General features: G+C 53.4%; 1 protein-coding gene and 1 non-coding gene across 2 annotated transcripts; one reads left to right on the plus strand and one right to left on the minus strand.

The window, feature by feature from the left end:
* Positions 1 to 5,608: 5,608 nt before the first annotated feature.
* LOC119923801 lies at positions 5,609 to 5,746 on the minus strand. The gene has a single exon (XR_005448974.1). It is a non-coding gene; the product is annotated as a small nucleolar RNA SNORA7 (small nucleolar RNA).
* Positions 5,747 to 13,534: 7,788 nt separating this feature from the next.
* LOC119923799 (protein PELPK1-like) lies at positions 13,535 to 15,552 on the plus strand. The gene is made up of 3 exons (XM_038743033.1): positions 13,535 to 13,766; positions 14,545 to 14,687; positions 15,223 to 15,552. The coding sequence occupies exons 1-3, from the start codon at positions 13,535 to 13,537 to the stop codon at positions 15,550 to 15,552; spliced, it is 705 nt and encodes a 234-aa protein (XP_038598961.1).
* Positions 15,553 to 20,337: the final 4,785 nt, after the last annotated feature.

The following is a 20,337-nucleotide window of genomic DNA, read 5'->3' on the forward strand; positions in this document are numbered from 1 at the left end:
CTCCTCAAAAATCTCCAGTGGCTATCAATCAACCTACGCATCAGGCAAAAACTCCTCACCCTCGGCTTCAAGGATCTCCATCCCCTCGCCCCCTCCTACCTCACCTCCCTTCTCTCCTTCCACAGCCCAGCCCACACCCTCTGCCCATCTGCCACTATTCTCACTGTGCCTCGTTCTCGCCTCTCCTGCCGTCGATCCCCGGCCCACGTCATCCCCCTGGCCTGGAATGACCTCGCTCCTAACATCCGCCAAGCTAGCTCTCTTCCTCCCTTCAAAGCCCTACTGAGAGTTCATCTCCTCCCGGAAGCCTTCCCAGACTGAGCCCCCATCTTTCTCTCTCCCTCCTCCCCTTTCCCCTCCCCCGCCTTACCTCCTTCCCCTCCCCACAGCAACTGTATATATGTATATATGTTTGTTCGTATTTATTACTCTATTCATTTATTTTATTTGTACATATTTATTCTATTTATTTTATTCTATTTTATTTTATTTTGTTTCTCATCCTATCCCGTCTGGCCTACTGCATCAGCCTTCTCTCTGATTTCCCATCCTCGTGTCTCTCTCCACTTCAATCCATACTTCATGCTGCTGCCCGGATTATCTTTGTCCAGAAACGCTCTGGGCATATTACTCCCCTCCTCAAAAATCTCCAGTGGCTACCAATCAATCTGCGCATCAGGCAGAAACTCCTCACCCTGGGCTTCAAGGCTCTCCATCACCTCGCCCCCTCCTACCTCACCTCCCTTCTCTCCTTCTACAGCCCAGCCCGCACCCTCCGCTCCTCCGCCGCCAATCTCCTCACCGTACCTCGTTCTCTCCTGTCCCGCCATCGACCCCCGGCCCACGTCATCCCCGGGCCTGGAATGCCCTCCCTCTGCCCATCCGCCAAGCTAGCTCTCTTCCTCCCTTCAAGGCCCTGTTGAGAGCTCACCTCCTCCAGGAGGCCTTCCCAGACTGAGCCCCTTCCTTCCTCTCCCCCTCGTCCTCCTCTCCATCCCCCCATCTTACCTCCTTCCCTTCCCCACAGCACCTGTATATATGTATATATGTTTGTACATATTTATTACTCTATTCATTTATTTATTTATTTATTTATTTATTTATTTATTTATTTATTTATTTTACTTTTACATATCTATTCTATTTATTTTATTTTGTTAGTATGTTTGGTTTTGTTCTCTGTCTCCCTCTTTTAGACTGTGAGCCCACTGTTGGGTAGGGACTGTCTCTATATGTTGCCAATTTGTACTTCCCAAGCGCTTAGTACAGTGTTCTGCACATAGTAAGCACTCAATAAATACGATTGATTGATTGATTGATTGATTGATTTTGTTAATATGTTTTGTTTTGTTGTCTGTCTCCCCCTTCTAGACTGTGAGCACGCTGTTGGGTAAGGACCGTCTCTATATGTTGCCAACTTGTACTTCCCAAGCGCTTAGTACAGTGCTCTGCACACAGTAAGCGCTCAATAAATACGATTGAATGAATGAATGAATACATACGATTGAATGAATGAATGAATGAATCAATGAATCAATGAAAAAGGGCATTCCCTTCACCAACACATGGCTTAGATCCTTCTTTCTTCCCGAATCTACCTCTCCTTTCAAATTTGCCCAGATTGATGTTTCTTCTCCCCATGCCGAATCAGGCCATCTGCATTTACACATTCACAACTGCTCATTGCACTTCCCTACCTATAGATTCACATTGCTAAGCACAGCTTAATTAAGCTGTGCATCCACCTTTCCATTCTTATATCCCCCTAGCTGTAAATTCTTTGGGTCAGTCTAGCTCAGCAGACTGGTACATCCAGGAGGGAAGGGATTGAATTTTTTGCCTCCATTGTGTTCACCCAACATTCCTGCATGGAAGAGTTGAGGATAGTGCTCGTGGTCTAGAACCCATCACACTCTCTCATTTCCTCCCCTTCATTTCTCACCAGAAACATTTTCTGACATCCACGACCCCCTCCCTCCTGGCCGAAGTGACCACAGCATAATGCTGACACTATTCTGCAAGACCCCAGCTGGGCACGTTAACTGGATGGAAGTAGATGAGGAAGGAGAGACGAGTGATGGTTGGGGCCACTGCACTGTCAAATACTGACCCTCGTGAAAGCCCATCTGCCCCTCTGAGGATGTAACCCTGCCCCGAAGTCCGACACTGGCCCTATGTGTCAGCATGTCCACTGAATCACTCCATCTCTTGCATCCCCATCATGCTCCACCCCTCCCCCTCCAATTCCCCCGGTCACACTCACGGGTGCAGTGTAAGGCTGGAGGGATTTGACCTCTGGTGGCTTGGGATGATCCTTTCTCCACTCCAGTTCTTGGTTGCAACTGGCTATTAAGGCAGGGACAGCATGTCACCCTCAGACCCTCCCTTACCTCCTGTCGGCAGGGAGATGTTTTTCAGAGAGTCCCCCATCCCCAAAGATAAAGCAGCCAATGCTCTGTGGGGAACCTCTGGAGGATCAACTCAGGTGGGACCTCGTGTCCTGGCCGATGCCAAAATCCTCCGCCTGTGAGGTCCCTGAGGTCCTGTAGAGATAAAGGCCCAGTCCCTAAAGCCTCAGCAATGGTGCTGCACCCCAGGGTTCCCATGGAAACAACAGCATCTGCATCCCAGCACCCCAAAGATTTCTAATGTTACTGACAATCTACATCAACTGTGAGTGGTTTCAGCTTCATCTCATATACAACCTTAGACAATCAGCTTCTCATGACAGATTTCATTTTCTGACACCTTCTGATTGCAAATCTAGAGAAACCAAGAGATTACTCTGAATCCATCCTATGATACTCCCCCAGGCTGAGTGGGGTGGGGCAGGGGACTAAGGTTTTGAGAATGGGGTGATGGGAAGGAGAAATTCCTTGCTTGAAGAAGAATAAGATGGAAATGGCTCCTCCTGTTGAGATGATTTACTAACCTGGGTTCTGGAAACTAGAGTTCCATCGGTGAATGTCTCTGTCTTTTTTCAAAAACCATTATTATTATTATTTGTATTAATTGGTGTGAACAATTTCTGTGTCGAAGTCTGTGCCACGTGATGATAAATAATTCAATCGAACGATGGTATTTGTTGAGTGCTTACTGTGTGCATTATATTGTACTAAGCGCTTTGAAGAGTATAATACAATGGAGTTAGTAGATACCATCCGTGCCCACAATGAGTTTACAGCCCAAAGATGAAATAACAATCCAAACGGACATGTTTCCTGTCCCACAAGGGCTCAGAGTCTAAGCGGTTGTGAGAGCCCAGGAATGGTAAGACACTAACGCCAGATCACACAGCAGTCCAGTGGCTGAGCTGGGATTAGACACCCATTCACATGCCATTGAGCCATTAGGCCTCCTAGGGAATGCATTGCCACTCACGACCTAATTTTATTAGCCAACCTCCCAGACCTTGACAAATCCTGAATATCCAGACTTGTTTTTGGGGAATCTGGGTAGTGATATATGGATATGTCTAAGGGCAATTCCTCTTTTAAAGGGGTGGTAAGGGATTATTAATACATGGACACAGACATTTTGTCCCAGAATGGATGCTGGGGAAATGTCCCCTATAGGCTGCCCAGGGCAGCCTTCAGGTCCCTGTTCCTCAGGCTGTAGATAAGGGGTTTCATAGTTGGGGGCACCACAGTGTAGGACATGGAAACCAGCAGATCCAGAGCAGAGGTCATGCCTGAAGGTGGTTTGAGATAAGCAAATGCTCCGGTAAAGAGAAAAATGATGATAACAGTGAGTTGGGGCAGGCAGGTGGAGAAGGCTTTGGCCCGGCCTGAGAATACAGCATCCTCAGCACAGCAGAGAAGATGTGGAAATAGGAGACGTTCCCTCGTCCCCCTCTCCATCCCCACCGTCTTACCTCCTTCCCTTCCCCACAGCACCTGTATATATGTATATAGGTTTGTACATATTTATTACTCTATTTATTTATTTATTTTCCTTGTACATATCTATTCTATTTATTTTATTTTGTTAATATGTTTGGTTTTGTTCTCTGTCTCCCCCTTCTAGACTGTGAGCCCACTGTTGGGTAGGGACTGTCTGTATATGTTGCCAACTTGTACTTCCCAAGCGCTTAGTACAGTGCTCTGCACACAGTAAGCTCTCAATAAATACGATTGATTGATGTAAAAAAACCAAATGGCATCTAAAACTATCGCAATAGCCACACTCACATCTATGGTAATGTGGTAATGTGGTTGTCAGAGCAGGAGATCCTCAGCATAGGGGGGACATCACAGAAGAACTGCTGAACAGTATTGGACCCACAAAAGGTCAGGGAGAAGGTAGAAGCTGAAAGCAAGATTCCAAACAGACCCCCACTGAACCTGATGCTGCTAGTATGCACATTCAGTCTGTTTTGCTCATGATGAGCTCATAAAGCAGGGGGGGAGCAGATGGCGGCACAGAGGTCATAAGACATTGCAGTGAGGACAAAAAACTCTGAAGCAGCAAACATGACCACTAGGAAGAGATGTGAGACACAACCCAGAAAGGAGATGGAGCTGTCACTGGTCAAGAATTTGACAATGGATTTGGGTACCATTGTAGATATGTAGCAGAGGTCTATGAATTACATGTTCTTGAGAACTTGGGCGTGTGGAGATGCTGGTCGAGGATGATGATAGCAATAGTGAGGAGATTCCCCTGAAGGGAATCTAGGTAAAGTAGGAACAGCGTGGCATAGACAGCTGCAGCTCCCGGATGTCAGAGAACCCCAGGAGGAAGAATTCAGCCACCGTGGAGATGTTGGACATTTCTGGGAGATGATGCTGACTCCCTGGAAAGGAAGGGCGGAACTTCAATTTAGAAACATTGGCATTCCCTCCAGACTCTAAGTTCCTTTTGGGCAGGTAACACTTCTACAAATTATATCATATTGTACTCTCTCAAGCAATTAGTACAACGCGCTACACACTGTAAGTGATCAATGCATATGATTGATTCCCATTTTAATAAATAAAGCAGCTGCATTCATTGATCACCTATAGAGTTCAATAGCATGGATACATATAGAGTTATGAATACATTAACCAATAGCTCAATGGTAGTTACTGAATAGCACTGTACTAAGTACTTGGGAGAATTCAATCCAACTGACTTGACCGATCTTTTTCTGCCCACCAGGAGGCAACAGTATAGTAGGTAGACTATGCATACCACAAATGCTTAATAAATACGATGGATTGATAGCATCGATTAAGTAATCAACACTAATTTCTTTTGGAGTTTGCCAGCGCTTAGAACAGTGCTTCACACATAGTGAGGCCTTAACAAATGGCATCATCATTATTATTAGATCAATCTGTTGTGTTTATTTGCCAGCTGTAGTGTTCAATAGTATTAATATGTGCAGTGGTCTGGCATGTCTTGACTTACAGTGTCGATTCACCTCCGACCCATAGCGACTCCATGGATGCATCTCTCCCAGAATGCCTCACCTTCATCTGCAAACGTTCTGGTACTGTATCCATAGAGTTTTCTTGGTAAAAATAGAGGCGTGGTTTACCATTGCCTTCTTCCACCCAGTAAACCTGAGTCTCCACCCTCGACTCTCTCCCCTGCCACTACTGACCAGAACAGATGCGTTTAGAATAGTAGCAGATTGCCTTCCACTCGCTAGCTACTGCCCAAGCTAGGAATGGAATGGGTATCCCTCTGCTTGATTCTCCCTCCCTTGGCTGAGACTGGTAGAGTACTGGAAGCTCTCCAGGTGTGATCCTGAGAGGGGGCAGGGGTATGTACCCATCAATTAATCCAGCAATGGTATTTACTGAGCACTTATGGCTCAGTCTTAATTCCCATTTTACAGATTCAGTATTTGAGGCACAGAGAAGCAAAGTGCCTTGCCCAACGTCACCCGCAGACAAGGGGCAGAGCCACAATTAGAACCCAGGTCCCCGAGATCGTTATTGGGTAGGGATTGTCTCTCTCTGTTGCCGAATTGTACTTTCTTTCCAAGAGCTTAGTACAGTTCTCTGCACACGGTAAGTGCTCAATGAATATGATTGATTGAATGAATGAATAGCAGAGACAGAATTAGAACCCAGGTCCTCTTACCACTACCACTACTCTTTGCCTCTCCTTAGGCCCAGACACACTTTTTCCCTGGAAGAAGATAGGAGAAAATTATCTCTGGCCTTGAATGCCCTCCTTCCACACATCTGCCAAACTAGCTCTCTTCCTCCCTTCAAAGCCCTACTGAGAGCTCACCTCCTCCAGGAGGATAATTCCTAGACTGTGCCTCTCTTTCTCCTCTCCTCCGCCTCCTCCCCTTCCCATCTCCCCTCCTTCCTCCCTTTGCCTTACCCTTTTCCCCTCCCCACAGCACTTGCATATATTTGTACATATTTATTACTCTATTTTATTTGTACATATTTATTACTCTATTTTATTAATGATGTGCATATAGCTATGATTCTATTGATTCCGATTGTACTGACACCTGTCTACTTCTTTTGTTTTATTGTCTTTTTCCCCCTTCTAGACTGTGAGCCCGTTGTTGGGTAGGGACCATCTCTATATCTTGCCGATTTGTACTTACGAAGCGCTTAGTACAGTGCATTGCACACAGTAAGCGCTCAATAAATACGATTGAATGAAACTATCTGCATTCGCACCTACTCAGCCCTCCCATGCTATTGGATTATTTACTCCTCTCCCCATGCGTTTCCTCTCCTATCTCCCCTATAACAGTTTCACCCTTCTCCAGAACTACCATAAACACAGGACTCCCTCCTCCACCGCCTCAGAGACAATTCAGCCATGAGCCCCTGGACTCCCCTTGACGTTAGCCTTCTTGATTTGACTGACCCATGGAAAAGTCAACCTTCTACTCTGGGCAACACTCGCTTATGTTATTGTTACTATTGCATGTTAATTGTTAACTGCTCTCAGTGCTGTCATTTACCTCGCTGAACTCACCGTGATCTTTCAATTCCCCTGCTCCCATCTGCCCTTCCCAATCCTCACCTTCCCCTTCCCCTCTCCCACCCAGCTCTTTTCCTCCCTTTTTTCCGTCATCACCCCTCCTCCCCGCCCTCTCCCTAGAATCCCTCTGCCCCAGCACCAACCTTCATCATAATTCTTTTGAGCAGTTCCCCGCCAAACCCCTCCCTTCCAAACACTTCCCTCCCTTCCGCCCTGCTCCCATCCCATCCCATCCCTGTTTTCCTGTCTCAACACCACCCTTCATCTTCCTCTGCCTGCCCAGAGCCCCGCCAACATATTCTCATACACACCCTCTCCATCCCCAACATCGTTCCCCCACTCTCCTCTCCCTCCACAGCTGCTGCCAATGAGGCTGAAGGGAACTCCCGCTCCATAATAGGTAAGCTGCCTTTCATTTGCAACCTGTTCCTTTCCCGCTCTCTCCTCCTCCTCGCCCTCACTGAAAACCTGCCTCACCCCGGATGACATGGTGTCTTCTGCTGCTCTCTCCAGCGGAGGTCTCTTCTTCTCCCACTCCCCCAGACTCACCGGGAAAGGAGGAGGTGTCGGCTTCCTTAATACACCCCAATGCAGCTTTCGCACCATCCGTCATCCCCCTTCCCTTTCCTTCCCCTCCTTTATCCGCCTCTACTACCCCCTCCAGATTCTTGTAGCCGTCATCTACCGTTCCCATGGCCCCACCTCCAACGTCTTTAACCATTTTGACCCTTTTCTCACCTTCCTTCTCTCTTTTTCCATGACCACTCTGATCCTCGGAGACTTCAACATCCATATGGACGTTCCCGGTGACTCCGCCCGTCTTCTATCACTCCTTGACTCGGTGAACCTCCTGTTCCACCCCACCTTGTCCACTCACAAACTTCGTCACACCCTCGATCTCATTATCTATTTCGGCTGCACTATCTCCACCCTCACCAATTCTGAAATCCCTCTCTCTGACCATAACCCCCTCACTTGTCTCCTCTCTCACACTCCTCCCCCCTGTAAATCTGTATTACTCCCCCAAGGAGACCTCCGCTGTCTCGACCTCATCCATCCCTCTCAGGGCATCACACCCCACTTTGATTTCCTATCCTCTCTACCCACTTTTGATGACCAGATTGATACTCTCAAATCCACCCTCTCTTCTCAACTCGACTCAATCGTTCCCCTACCCTTCGTCGCTCTCGTACCACTAACCCACAGCTCTGGATCACTGCCACTGTCTGCCTCCTTCACTCTTATGCTCGAGCTGCTGGCGAAAGTCTAAACACCAGGCCAACCCTGTTCACTTTAAGTTTATCCTCTCCTGCCTTAACTCTGCCCTCTCCTCTGCCAGGCAAACCTATTTTTTCCCTTATTGACACCCATGCCCATCATCCCCGTCAGCTGTTCTGGACATTTAACTCCCTCCTCAGGACCCTGTTCCTCCCCTCCTCCATCCCTCACCCCCAAAGATTTGGCAACCTACTTCATTAGGAAAATTAACACCATGTGGTCTGAGCTCCCCGGAATCACCCCTCCCTCTTCTCCATCCCCCCCACGCTCAACCCTATCCTCTACTTTCCCATCCTTCCCAGCAGTATCTTCATTTGAGAGCTCCTCCCTCCTCTCAAGTGCCACCCCCTCCACCTGTGCTTCGGACCTCATTCCCTCTCACTTTATAGAAACTCTCACCCCTTCCCACGTTCACTCCTTAACTTCCATCACCAACCGATCTATACTCACTCCCTTGGCGAACTCATTCACTTCCACGGCTTCAACTATTATCTCTATGCGGATGATACCCAAATCTACATCTACTCCCCGTTCTCTCTCCCTCCCTCCAGGTTCGTTTCTACTCCTGCCTTCAGGACATCTCCACCTGGATGTCTGCCTGCCATATAAAACTCAACATGTCAAAAGACTGAGCTCCTTATCTTCCCTCCTAAACCCTGTCCTCTCCCTGACTTTCAAGTCACTGTGGATGGCACTACCATCCTTCCAGTCTCACAACCCACAACCTTAGTGTCATCCTTGACTACGCTCTCTCATTCACCCCACACATCCAATCCGTCACCAATACCACCGTTCTTCACTATCGTCAAGATCCGCTCTTTTTTCTCCAGCCAAACCGCTGCCTGGTTGTTACAATCTCTCATCCCATACCGACTGGATTACTGCATCACCCTCCTTTCCTATCTCCCATCCTCCTGTCTCTCCCCGCTTCAGTCTGTACTTCACTCTGCTGCTTCATGCTCAGGACATGTCACCCCGTCCCTCAAAAATCTCCAGTGGTTTCCTATCAACCTTCGCATGAAGCAAATCTCCTCACTATTGGCTTCAAAGTTCCCCGTCACCTGCCCCCTCCTGTCTAACCTCCCTTCTCTCCTTCTACAGCCCAGCCCGCAGACTCAGCTCTTCTGACACTAACCTCCTCACTGTGCCTCATTTTTGCCTGTCCCGCCGTCGATCCCTGGTCCACGTCCTACCTCTGTCCTGGAATGCCCTCCCTCCTCACATTCGCCACACTTGCTCTCTTCCCCCCTTCAAAGCCCTATTGAGAGCTCACCTCCTCCAGGAGGCCTTTCCAGACTGAGCCCGCCTTTTCCTCTGCTCCTTGTCCCCTCCCCATCGCCCTACTCCCTCCCTCTGCTCCACCCCAACTCCGCTCCATCCCCCCTCCACGCCCCATAGACTTGTTTATATTTGTACGTATTTATTATTCTATTTATTGTATTAATGATGTGTATATATCTACAATTCTATTTATCTATTTTGATGCTATTGATGCCTGTCTACATGTTCTGTTTGTTGTCTGTCTCCCCCTTCTAGACTGTGAGCCCATTATTGGGTACCAATTGTCTATATCTGTTCCCGAATTGTACTTTCCAAGCGCTTAGTACAGTGCTCTGCACACAATAAGAGCTCAATAAATACGACCCCAGAGTCTCCGAGCCCCAGGATCCCCTGGGCCCCTCTAGCCCCAGGAGCCGCACAGCACAAGAGCTCCAGAGCCCAAGTAGCCCCTGGGCCTCAAGAGACCCAAGGCCACAGGGACCAGAGACCTAGGATCCTGGGGATCCTAGCTCCCCACAAAGCCACTGAGCCCAAGAGCCCAGGTGTCCCGGGGGCCACAAGGCCAAAGGGTCCCAGAGCCTCAGGAGCCCCAGAACCCCAAAGCCCCAGAGCATCAGGAGCCCTAGAACCTCAAGGAACCTAAACCCCAGATTTCCAGGTGCCTCAGAGTCGCAAGAACCCCTGAGACCTGAGCCCCAGAGTCCCAGTAGCCTCCAAGCTTCGGCGCCCCATATCCTCAGGGCCCAGGGATTCCTGATACTCACTGAACGCCAGAGGACCTAGTTCCCTAGAATTCCAGAAGTCTATGATGTCCAAGGCCCCAGAACCATATAGTCCAGAGCCCAAGGCCCGGGAGACCCAGAGCCCCGGACGCCCCAGAGCCCAGAGCCTCAGAGTCTCAGGAGTCCCAGAGTCTTAGGCAACCTGGTGTACCAGGAACCCCAGGAGCTACAGAGCACCAGAGCCTCAGAAGTCCAGAACTCCAGGAGCCCCAGACCTCCAGCAGCCAGAAGGTCCCAGAGCCACAGGAACCCAAGAGCAACAGGAGCCCCTGATCGTCAGGATCCCCAAGACTCCAGAGATCCAAAGACCCAGGAGCACTAAGGAGCACCTAAGCCCTAGAGCTCCAAAACCCAAGACACCCGGATCCCTAGAACCCATGGAGCCAAAAGACTCCAGAGTTACATACCCCCAGAACACCAGAGCCCCGTGGCCCCAGAGCTCAGAGTCTCAGAGTCCCAGGAATCCTAAAGCCCCAGAGCCCCAAATCCCATGAGCTCCAGAACACCTATACTCCCAGAAGCCCCAGGGTCCCCAGTGCCACAGGCCCATAGAGGTTCAGGAGCCCTAATACCCCAATGTCCAGAGAAGCAAGAGCCCAGAACACCAGACGTCCTAGAGCTCGAGGTGCCCCAAGGCCGTAAAGACTCAGAAACCTTAGAGCTATAATTCCCCAGAGCTTCAGAGCAACTGGAATAAAAAAGACCAAGGAGCACAAGGTGACTTATTGCCCGAGCCCCAGAGCACCCGGAGACCCAGAGACCCAGATCCCTCGTGCTTGAGGAGTAACAGACACGGAGTCCGAGGCTCTCCAAGGCCCCAGAGCCCCAGAACTACAGAAGCCCCAGGATCACATAACACCAGAAGCTCCAGAGCTCCAGAACCTCAGAATTCCAGGTGCCAGAAGTCCCCAGAGCCGCAAGAGCCCCAAAGCCCAGAGGTCTAGCGTAGAAAGACTCCCAGAGCCCCAGAGCCCCAGCATCCTCAAGGCCCCAGATCCCTATAAACCCAGGAGCCCCAGATCCCTAGATGTCCCAAGGACCCAGAGCCCCAGGATCCTCCAGTCTGCAGAGCCCCAGAGACGCAGAGCCCCAGGAGCCCCTAGACCCCGAAGCCCCAGAGCTCAGACCCCAGAGCCCAGGAACTCCAACACCAGAGAATCCCAGAGCAATAGGGTCCCAGGAGCCCCCAAGCCCCATCCACCCTAGGTTCCCAGATCCCCCGAACCCAGGAGCCCCGGTGCTCCAGGAGCCCCAGGGCCCCAAGACCCCAGGCCTCCAGAGGCTCCAGAGTGAAGATTTCCAGAGTCTCAGGAGGCCTAAAGTCCAAGATCTCTATTATACTAGATCCCAGGAGTCTTGGAATTCTAAGAACCCCAGGGGCCTCAAAATCCCAGGAGCCCCATAGCCCCTGAACCACAGAATCCCAGAGCCCCTGGAGCCCCTGGAGCCCGTGGAGTCCAAGAATTGCATGTGTCCCAGAGTCCCTGAGCTCCAGGGACCCCAGCGTCCCTGGGTTCCAGGGGCCCCAAAGTCCTAGAATCCAAGGCCCTAGAGCCCAGAGTCCTAAGGCTCTGGATCCCCATCACTTCAGAACCCCAGATCCCCTATGCCCCAGGAGGGCTAGAGCCTCCCATCCCCAGAGCCCCTAAGCCCCAGAAGCCTTGGAATCTCTAGGAGCCCCAAAGAACAAGAACTATGGAGGCCAGAGGCTCGAAAACCCCAGAACCTCAATGAACCCTAGAGATCCAGAGCCTCAGCAGCCCCAAGACTCCAGATCCCGAGAACCCAGGAGCACCAAAGCACCAGGAGAAGCAAGGCCCCAGAGACCCACTACCCCAGAAGCCCCAGAGTACAGAATCCCAGGGTTCCAGATCTCCTTTGCCCCAAAAGTGACAGAGCCCGAGATTTCAGGGCCCCAGAGTCCTAGGAACTCCAAAGCCCCGGAGCCCCGATCCACTGTGCCCAGGGAGTCTCAGGTCCCCTGAAGCCCCAGAGCCCAGAGGCCCGGGAGTCCTGGAATCTGAAATAACCCAGGAGTCCTCAAACCCCAGAGCCCCACTCAGAAGATCCCCAAGGTCTGAGAGCTCAAATATTCCAGGAGTTCCAAAGGCCCAGAGCTCCAGATATCCCAGGAGCCTCAAGGTCTGAGCATTCCAAGGACCCAGGTACCCGGAGCGCTAAATCCCCGTAGCCCAAGAAGCTCCAGAGCCCTAGGCCACACAATCCCAGAAGTCTAAAAGCCACAGGGCACCAGATCCCGAGATCCCAGGGTCCCTGGAGTTCCAAGACCCCCAGGAGCCCATGAACACCAGAGACCTGTAGCCACAGAAACAGGAGCCCCAGGTCCCTAGAGCACCAATGTTCCAGAGCCCTAGAGGTATGGCACACCAAGGCCACAGAGCCCCAGATCCCAAGAGCTCCAGAGCCCCAGAGCCCCAGAAGCCCTCTGGCAACAAAAACTCCTGGAGTCCCGGAGACCTTAGAGCCCCAGAGCCCCAGAGTCGCAGGAGCTCTATAGCGCTAGAGCTCCAGATTCCCAGAACCCCAGGAGTGCTAGGGTCCCAAAAACTGTAGAAGCCCCAGAATCCTAGAGTCTAGGAGTCCCGGAGTCCAGAGGACCTGAGCTCTTCGATTCCCAAGATCCCCAGAGCCCAGGGAGCCCCCGACCTCCTGGAGTGCCTGAGCCCCAGGTAGCTCATAATCCAGAGTCCCAGAGCCCCAGAGTCCTAGGAGCCTCCAAGCCCAGGGTCCCAGAGGCCCAGAGGCCCAGGAGCCCACAAACCACAGAACCTCAAATCCCAATAGCCACAGGAGCCTGGCCACCGGAGCCCTGGAGCCCAAAGTACCCAAGGAACCACAGGACCCCAAAGCTGAAGAGCCCCTGGAAATCCAGAGTTCCAGAAGCCCCACAATCCAGAGCCCCAGAACTCCAGGAGCCCCATAGCCACAGAGCCACAGAGCCGCAGAGCCTCAGGACCTCAGAGCCTCAGAGAACTAGAGCCTCACATTCCAGAGACAGAGGACTTGCAGAGCCCAGAGCCCAGAGTCCAGAGCCCCCGAGTCCCAGCAGCCCCAAAGTCACCAGCCCCAGAATCCAGAGCCGGAGGAACTACAGAGCCCAGAGCCCCTGAGTCCCAGTTGCCCTAAAGACACAAAGCCCCAGATTCCCAGAAACCCACCCTAGAGTCCAAGAATTCCAGAAACCCCAGATCCCAAGAGCCCCAGAGTCCCTGTAGCCCCTGGCCCCAATGTACCAGAATCCCAGGAACCCCAAAGTCTCAGGAGTACCAGGTCCCAGAATCCAGAGCCCCAGAGCCCTAGGAGCCCCTTGTCCTCAGAGCCCTAGAGCAACCCGAGCCCAACAGTCCTATAAGCCCCAGAGCTCCAGCAGCCCCGGAACCCAGAGACCTGGAACCCAGGAGTCCTGGAGTCCCAGGAACCTCAAGTGTCCCAGATCCCCAGAGCCCCAGAGACCCCGAAGTACCATAACCTTATGAGCCCGAGAGTCCCAGTGGCCCTAAGACCCCAGTGTCCAGAGCTCTAGAGCCCCAGAGCACAGAGAGCCCAAAGAAGCCTAGAAACACCAGAGCGCCAGGGCCCTAGGAACCATGGAGTCCCATGAACCCCAGGACCCCACAACCCCAGACCGACAGTGCCAAAAAGGCCTAGGAATCCTATAGCCCTAGGAGGCCCACATACCAAAGACCCACATGGCCCCAGAGCCCCTGAGCTTTCAGAACCACAGCCCCAGGAACACCAGAGCTTCAGATTCCCCAGAGCACCTGAGCTCCAGGAGCCCCAGAACCCCAGGGTACAGAGCCACAGAGCTCCTGGAAACCTAATGCCCCAGAGCCCTAGACGCCCCAGGAGCCCCAGAGCCCCCAAAGCCCCAAAGGCCCCAAACCCCAGAGGCCCAGTAGCTCCAGAGCCCCAGGGACACAAAGCCCCAGAGCCCCGAGGTCCAGGAACACAAACTACGGAGTACCAGTACCCATTGTACAGAATGTCAGAGCCCCAGGAGGTTCAGGAGGCGCAAAGCCCAAAGCCCTCGATCCTCAGGACTCCAGGAGCCCTGGAGTCCAAAGAACCCCAGAAGCCCCAGAGCCCTAGGAGCCCCAAGGTCCCAGAGCACCAAAGACCAAGGAGCCTCCAGGTACCGGAGCTCTAGGAGGTCTAGGAGCCCCAGTGCCCCATACACCAATAGCCCTTAGCCTCAGAGCCAAAGGAGCCCCAGAGCCTTAAATCCCCAAAGCCCCAGGAGCCCTGGAGTCCCAAGAGCCTAAGGAGTCCTACAGCATCAGAGCACTAGAGCTTCAGGAGAACCAGAGGCCCAAGTGCCCCAGGGCCCCAGAGCTACTGGATCTCCAGAGCCTCAGGAGGCCCAAGGCCACAGAGCCCCCAGTAACCCGACAGGCCTAGAGTGCAGAGGCCCAGAGGTCCATGTGTCCCAGTGTCCCAGAGATTAGAATCCCTGAATCCCAGAAGCACCAGTACCGCAGAGCCCCAAAGCTCCAGGAGCCCTGCAGTCCCAAGAAAACCAGGAAACATAGAGCCCTAGATCAACAAAGTCCCAGAGAAACAGGAGGCCCAACACCCAAGAGTCTCATGCGCTCAAGGGCTCAAGTGCCCCAAGGCCCCAGAGCACCAGAGAAAAAGGAGCCCCAAAGCCCCAGAAAAACAGAGACCCAGGAACACCCACGTCCCAGAGCCCCGGAAGCCCAGTAGACCCGGAGGCCCTGAAAGCCAGGAGCCCCAGAAACGTAGGAACCCCGGAGTCCAAGGACCCAAGGGTCACAGATTTCCAGGACCTCAGGAGCACTAGGCTCCAGAGCCCCAGAGATGCAGAAGCCCAAGAGCTCCAGGAGCCGCAGAACAAACAGTTCCAGAACCCCGGGAGTCCCAGTGCCTCACGAGCCACATGGCCCCGGAATCCCAGAGCCCCAGGAGCCACAGGAGTCCCTTAGCCCAGATCCCTAGAGCCCAGGAAGCCCTGATGCACAATGAACACCAGGAGCCCAAACAACCCGGAGCTCCAGAGCCCCTTGAGCCCCAGGGTCCCAGAACCGCTGACACCCAGGAGCCCCAGAACCCCCGAGGCCCAGGAGGCCCAGAGCCACAGGGTTTAGGGCTCAACGACCCAGGAGGCCCAGAGACTCAGGGGCCCAAGGACCCAGAGTCCCGGAGCCCCAAGGAGCCAAAATGTCCCAGAGACTTGGACCCCCAGGAAGCCAGAGCCCCAGTTGCCGAGAGTGCAGAGCCCCAGTAGCCACAGAGATCAGAACCCCAGAGTCCCAGTAGCTCCAAAGTCCCAGAACCCCAAATACCAAGAGCCCCAGGAACCCTGTATTCTCCAAAATCCCAGGGGCCTCAGAGTCCCAGACTCTCAGAGCCGAGGGAGCTCGAATACCTCAGAGCCTCGAGAACCAGGAAGCCCAGAGCGGTAGGATCCTTACAGCCTGAGGTGCCCTGGGAAGCAAAGTCCCAGATCCCTAAGAGCTCTAATGTCTTAACGCTTCGGAGCCACAAGAGCCCAAAGCGACAGAGTGCCCGGAGCCCCAGAGTCCCAGAAGACCCAGAGACACATAGTGCAGAGTCTCAGAGCCCCAGGAGCCCCAGGACCTGGGATCCCAAGAGTCCCAGGATCCCAAAAGCCCAAAGAGCCCCAAGACCAAAGAGCCTCAGAGCCGCAAAGCCCTAAAGCCCAATAGCCTCAGAATCCAGAGAAGCAGTGTGGCAAAGTAGAAAGAGCACGGGCTTAGGAGTCAGAGTTCATGGGTTCTAATCCCGGCTCCGCCACTTGCCAGCTGTGTGACTTCGGGCAAGTCACTTAACTTCTCTGTGCTTCACTTCCCTCATCTGTAAAATGGGGATGAAGAGTGTGAACCCCACGTGGGACAACGTTATTACCTTGTATCTACCCCAGCGCTTAGAACAGTGGCACATAGTCCCAGCGCACCAGTATCCCAAGAGCCCCAGGAGACCCCAAACCCCAGAGCCCCAGTAGATTTTGATTCCCAAGAACGCCAGAAGCCCTTGAGCCACACAAAGTCCCAGAGCCGCGGGAGCTTCAGAGCCTCAGCAGCCCCAAGTCCCCAGTACCCCAGGAAACCCAGAAGTCCTAGAGCCCCAGAGTCCAGAGTCCCAGAGACCCAGGAGCCCAAGAGCTCCAGAAGCCCCACGGACAAAGAGTATCAGAGCTCCAGAAGCCTCATAGCCCCAGGGACCCCAAAACCCAGAACCCTAAAGTAATAGGAACCCTAAGTCTCAGAGCCCCAGATCCTCAGAGATATAGGAGACCCAGAGCCCTAGGACCCCCAGGGTCTCAGAGCCCCAGATCACCAGGATCACCCAGAGCCCCTAGAGTCCAGAGTTCCAGGACCCCCAGAGCCACAGCAGTACCAGAGCCCCAGGAGCCCCAGAAACCAGAGTCCTAGAGTCCCTGGAACACCAGCACTCCAGAACGCTATATCCCCAGAACCTCAGGATCCCTGGAGACAAGGAAACCAGGAGTGATTGAGCCCCAGAGCCCCAGATCCGCAGAGTCCCAGGAGCCCCAAGGTCCCAGAGTACCAGAGACCCAGCAGGCCCAAGTTCCCACAGTCCCCAAGCTCTAGGAGTCCAAGAGCCCCACTAACCCCCAAGTCCCGGAGCCCTGGATTCCTAGAGCCTCATGATCCCTGGAGTCCCAAGAACCCCAAAGCCCTATTGCCATAGGACCCCAGAGCCCCAAAGATCCAGAGCCCTAGAGCCTGGGGAATCCTTGAGTCCCATGAACACCGGGAGCCCCAGAGAGCAGAATCCCAGAATCTAAGGAGTCCCAAGGCCCCAGAGCCCCAGGATCTACAAAACACCTGATCCCGAGTAGCAGGATTCCGAGGCCCCAGGATCCCCAAGACTCCAGAACCCAAGAGCCCCATAGTTCTGAGCCCCTGAACCCCAAGAGCTACAGAACCCCCGAGCCCCAGGTTGCCAAAGCCCTAGCGCCCCAGGAGCCCTAGAGTCCGGGAGCCCCAGAGTCCCAGAGTCCCAACATGTTGAAAGTCCCAGAGTCCCGGATCCCTAGAATCCAGGGATTGCTGGAGTCCAAAGCACCCCAGGAGCCCCAAGAACCCTAGAGTCTCAGTTGCCAAAAGTCCCCAGAGCCCCAGAGTCCAGAAGACCCAGAGATCAAGAGCGCCAGAAGGCCCAGAGCCCCAGAAGCCCCAAGACCTCAGAGCCCTAGAGCCCCAGGAGCGCCAGGGCCCAGAGTACCAGGACTCTCAAAGTCCCAGAGACCCAGATCCCCAGAAGTCCAGGACCTCTGGATTCCCAATAACCCCAAGAACCCCAGAATCCCAGTGTCCAAGAGCCCCAGATTCCAAGGAGACACATAGATCCAGGAGCCCCATAGCCCAGAACCCCACATTCCCAGGAGCCTCAAAGCCACAGAGCCCTGGATCCCACAAACCTCGGAAGCCATGGAGTCTCAAGAACCCCAGAATCTCCAGAACTCCAGAGCCCCAGGAACTCCAGAAGCTCCCGGAGCCCCAGAGCCCTGGAGTTCCAAGGACTCCAAGAGATCCACAGACTCCAATCTCCAGGAGACCCAGAGCTCTAGAATCAAGGGCCCCAGAGCCCAAAGATCCATAAGGCCCTAGTGACCCAGGGTCCAGAGTTCCAAAGCCTCATGAATCCGACTGCCCCATGATCCCTAAGGCCCCAGAACCCCAGAGTCCCAAGAGCCCCAGAGCACCAGAGCCACTGGAACTCCAGGGCCCCAGGAGCCCGAAAGCCCAGAACTCCAGATTTCCACAACCCTAGGAGCCCTGGAGTCCCAAGAACCGCATGAGCCCCAGAGCCCCAGAGCCCACGAGCTCCAGCAGTCTCCAAGCCACAGAATCTAGAGTTCCAGAGGCCAGAGAATCCCGTGGTTCCAGAGACCCAGAGTCTCAGCTTCCCCAGAGCCCTAGAGACCCAGGGGCCACAAGGCCAAAGAACGCAAGAGTCCCAAGACTCCCAGAGACCGAGGAGCTCCTGCAGCACCAAAGCCCCAGATACCCTGCGCCCCAGGAGTGCCAGACCCTCTCAGGGAGAAACCCCAGAGGCATTGAAGCTACAGAGCCCTAAGCCCCAAGAGCCTTGGAGTCTCAAAAATCCTAGGAGCCCCAAAGCCCCAGAACTCAGGAGGCCAAATTCTCTAGGGCCACAGAATCACAGGCACCATAGGAACCCCAGAGATCCAGAGGCCCAGAGCTATCGAGCACCTACGCTGATGACACCCAGATTTACATCTCTGCCCCTGCTCTCTCCCCCTCTCTCCAGGCTCGCATCTCCTCCTGCCTTCAGGACATCTCCATCTGGATGTCTACCCGCCACCTAAAGCTCAACATGTCGAAGACTGAACTCCTTGTCTTCCCTCCCAAACCTTGCCCTCTCCCTGACTTTCCCATCTCTGTTGACGGCACTACCATCCTTCCCGTCTCACAAGCCCGCAACCTTGGTGTCATCCTCGACTCCGCTCTCTCATTCACCCCTCACATCCAAGCCGTCACCAAAACCTGCCGGTCTCAGCTCCGCAACATTGCCAAGATCCGCCCTTTCCTCTCCATCCATACCGCTACCCCGCTCATTCAAGCTCTCTTCCTATCCCGTCTGGACTACTGCATCAGCCTTCTCTCTGATCTCCCATCCTCGTGTCTCTCTCCACTTCAATCCATACTTCATGCTGCTGCCCGGATTATCTTTGTCCAGAAACGCTCTGGGCATATTACTCCCCTCCTCAAAAATCTCCAGTGGCTACCAATCAATCTGCGCATCAGGCAGAAGCTCCTCACCCTGGGCTTCAAGGCTCTCCATCACCTCGCCCCCTCCTACCTCACCTCCCTTCTCTCCTTCTACAGCCCAGCCCGCCCCCTCCACTCCTCTGCCGCTAATCTCCTCACCGTACCTCGTTCTCGCCTGTCCCGCCATCGACCCCCGGCCCACGTCATCCCCTGTGCCTGGAATGCCCTCCCTCTGCCCATCCGTCAAGCCAGCTCTCTTCCTCCCTTCAAGGCCCTGCTGAGAGCTCACCTCCTCCAGGAGGCCTTCCCAAACTGAGCCCCTTCCTTCCTCTCCCCCTCGTCCCCCTCTCCATCCCCCGCATCTTACCTCCTTCCCTTCCCCACAGCACCTGTATATATGTATATATGTTTGTACATATTTATTACTCTATTTATTTATTTATTTATTTTACTTGTACATATCTATTCTATTTATTTTATTTTGTTAGTATGGTTGGTTTTGTTCTCTGTCTCACCCTTTTAGACTGTGAGCCCACTGTTGGGTATGGACTGTCTCCATATGTTGCCAATTTGTACTTCCCAAGCGCTTAGTGCAGTGCTCTGCACATAGTAAGCGCTCAATAAATACGATTGATGACGATGATGATGATGGAGTCTCAGAGCTCAGAGCCCCAGAGCGCCAGAAGCCCAAAGACTCCAGAGGCCCTGAGTCCTAGGAGCCCAATATCCCCAGCAATGCCATAAACCCAAAGCCACAGAGTTCCAAAGCCACAGACCCCCAGAGCCACAGGAGCCCTGGAGGCACAATCACCTAGGAGACCCAGAGCCCCAGACCCCCAGAAGACTCAGAAACCACAGAACCCAGATCCCGAGCCCCAAAGCCCCGGATTCCTTGGAGTCAGTAAGTCCCAAGTGCCCTAGGAACCATATAGCCCCAAAGGCATACGAGCCCCAGAGCCCCAGAGCCCAGAGCCATAGAGCCCCAGTACACCCACAGCCCGAGGAGCCCCAAGGCCCCAAGACCCCAGAGCTCCAGAAGCCCCTTACCACCAGAGCTCCAGAATCCCCAGCGATCCAGGATCCCCCAGGTGCCAGTGTCCCCAGACCTCACAGCTCCCGGTGCTGCGGTGCTCCAAGAATGCCTGGAGGCCGAGAGCACCAGAGGCCCACGGGCCCTGGAATTCCCAGGACTGTATTGTTCCCAGATATCCAGAACCCAAAACGCCAAGGAGCCTGTGTGCCACAAGACCCCCAGAGCCCCAGGAGCTCCAGAGGTCCCAAGAGCTCAA

Source organism: Tachyglossus aculeatus, unplaced genomic scaffold (assembly GCF_015852505.1).
Source record: "Tachyglossus aculeatus isolate mTacAcu1 unplaced genomic scaffold, mTacAcu1.pri scaffold_266_arrow_ctg1, whole genome shotgun sequence".
NCBI lineage: Eukaryota > Metazoa > Chordata > Mammalia > Monotremata > Tachyglossidae > Tachyglossus > Tachyglossus aculeatus.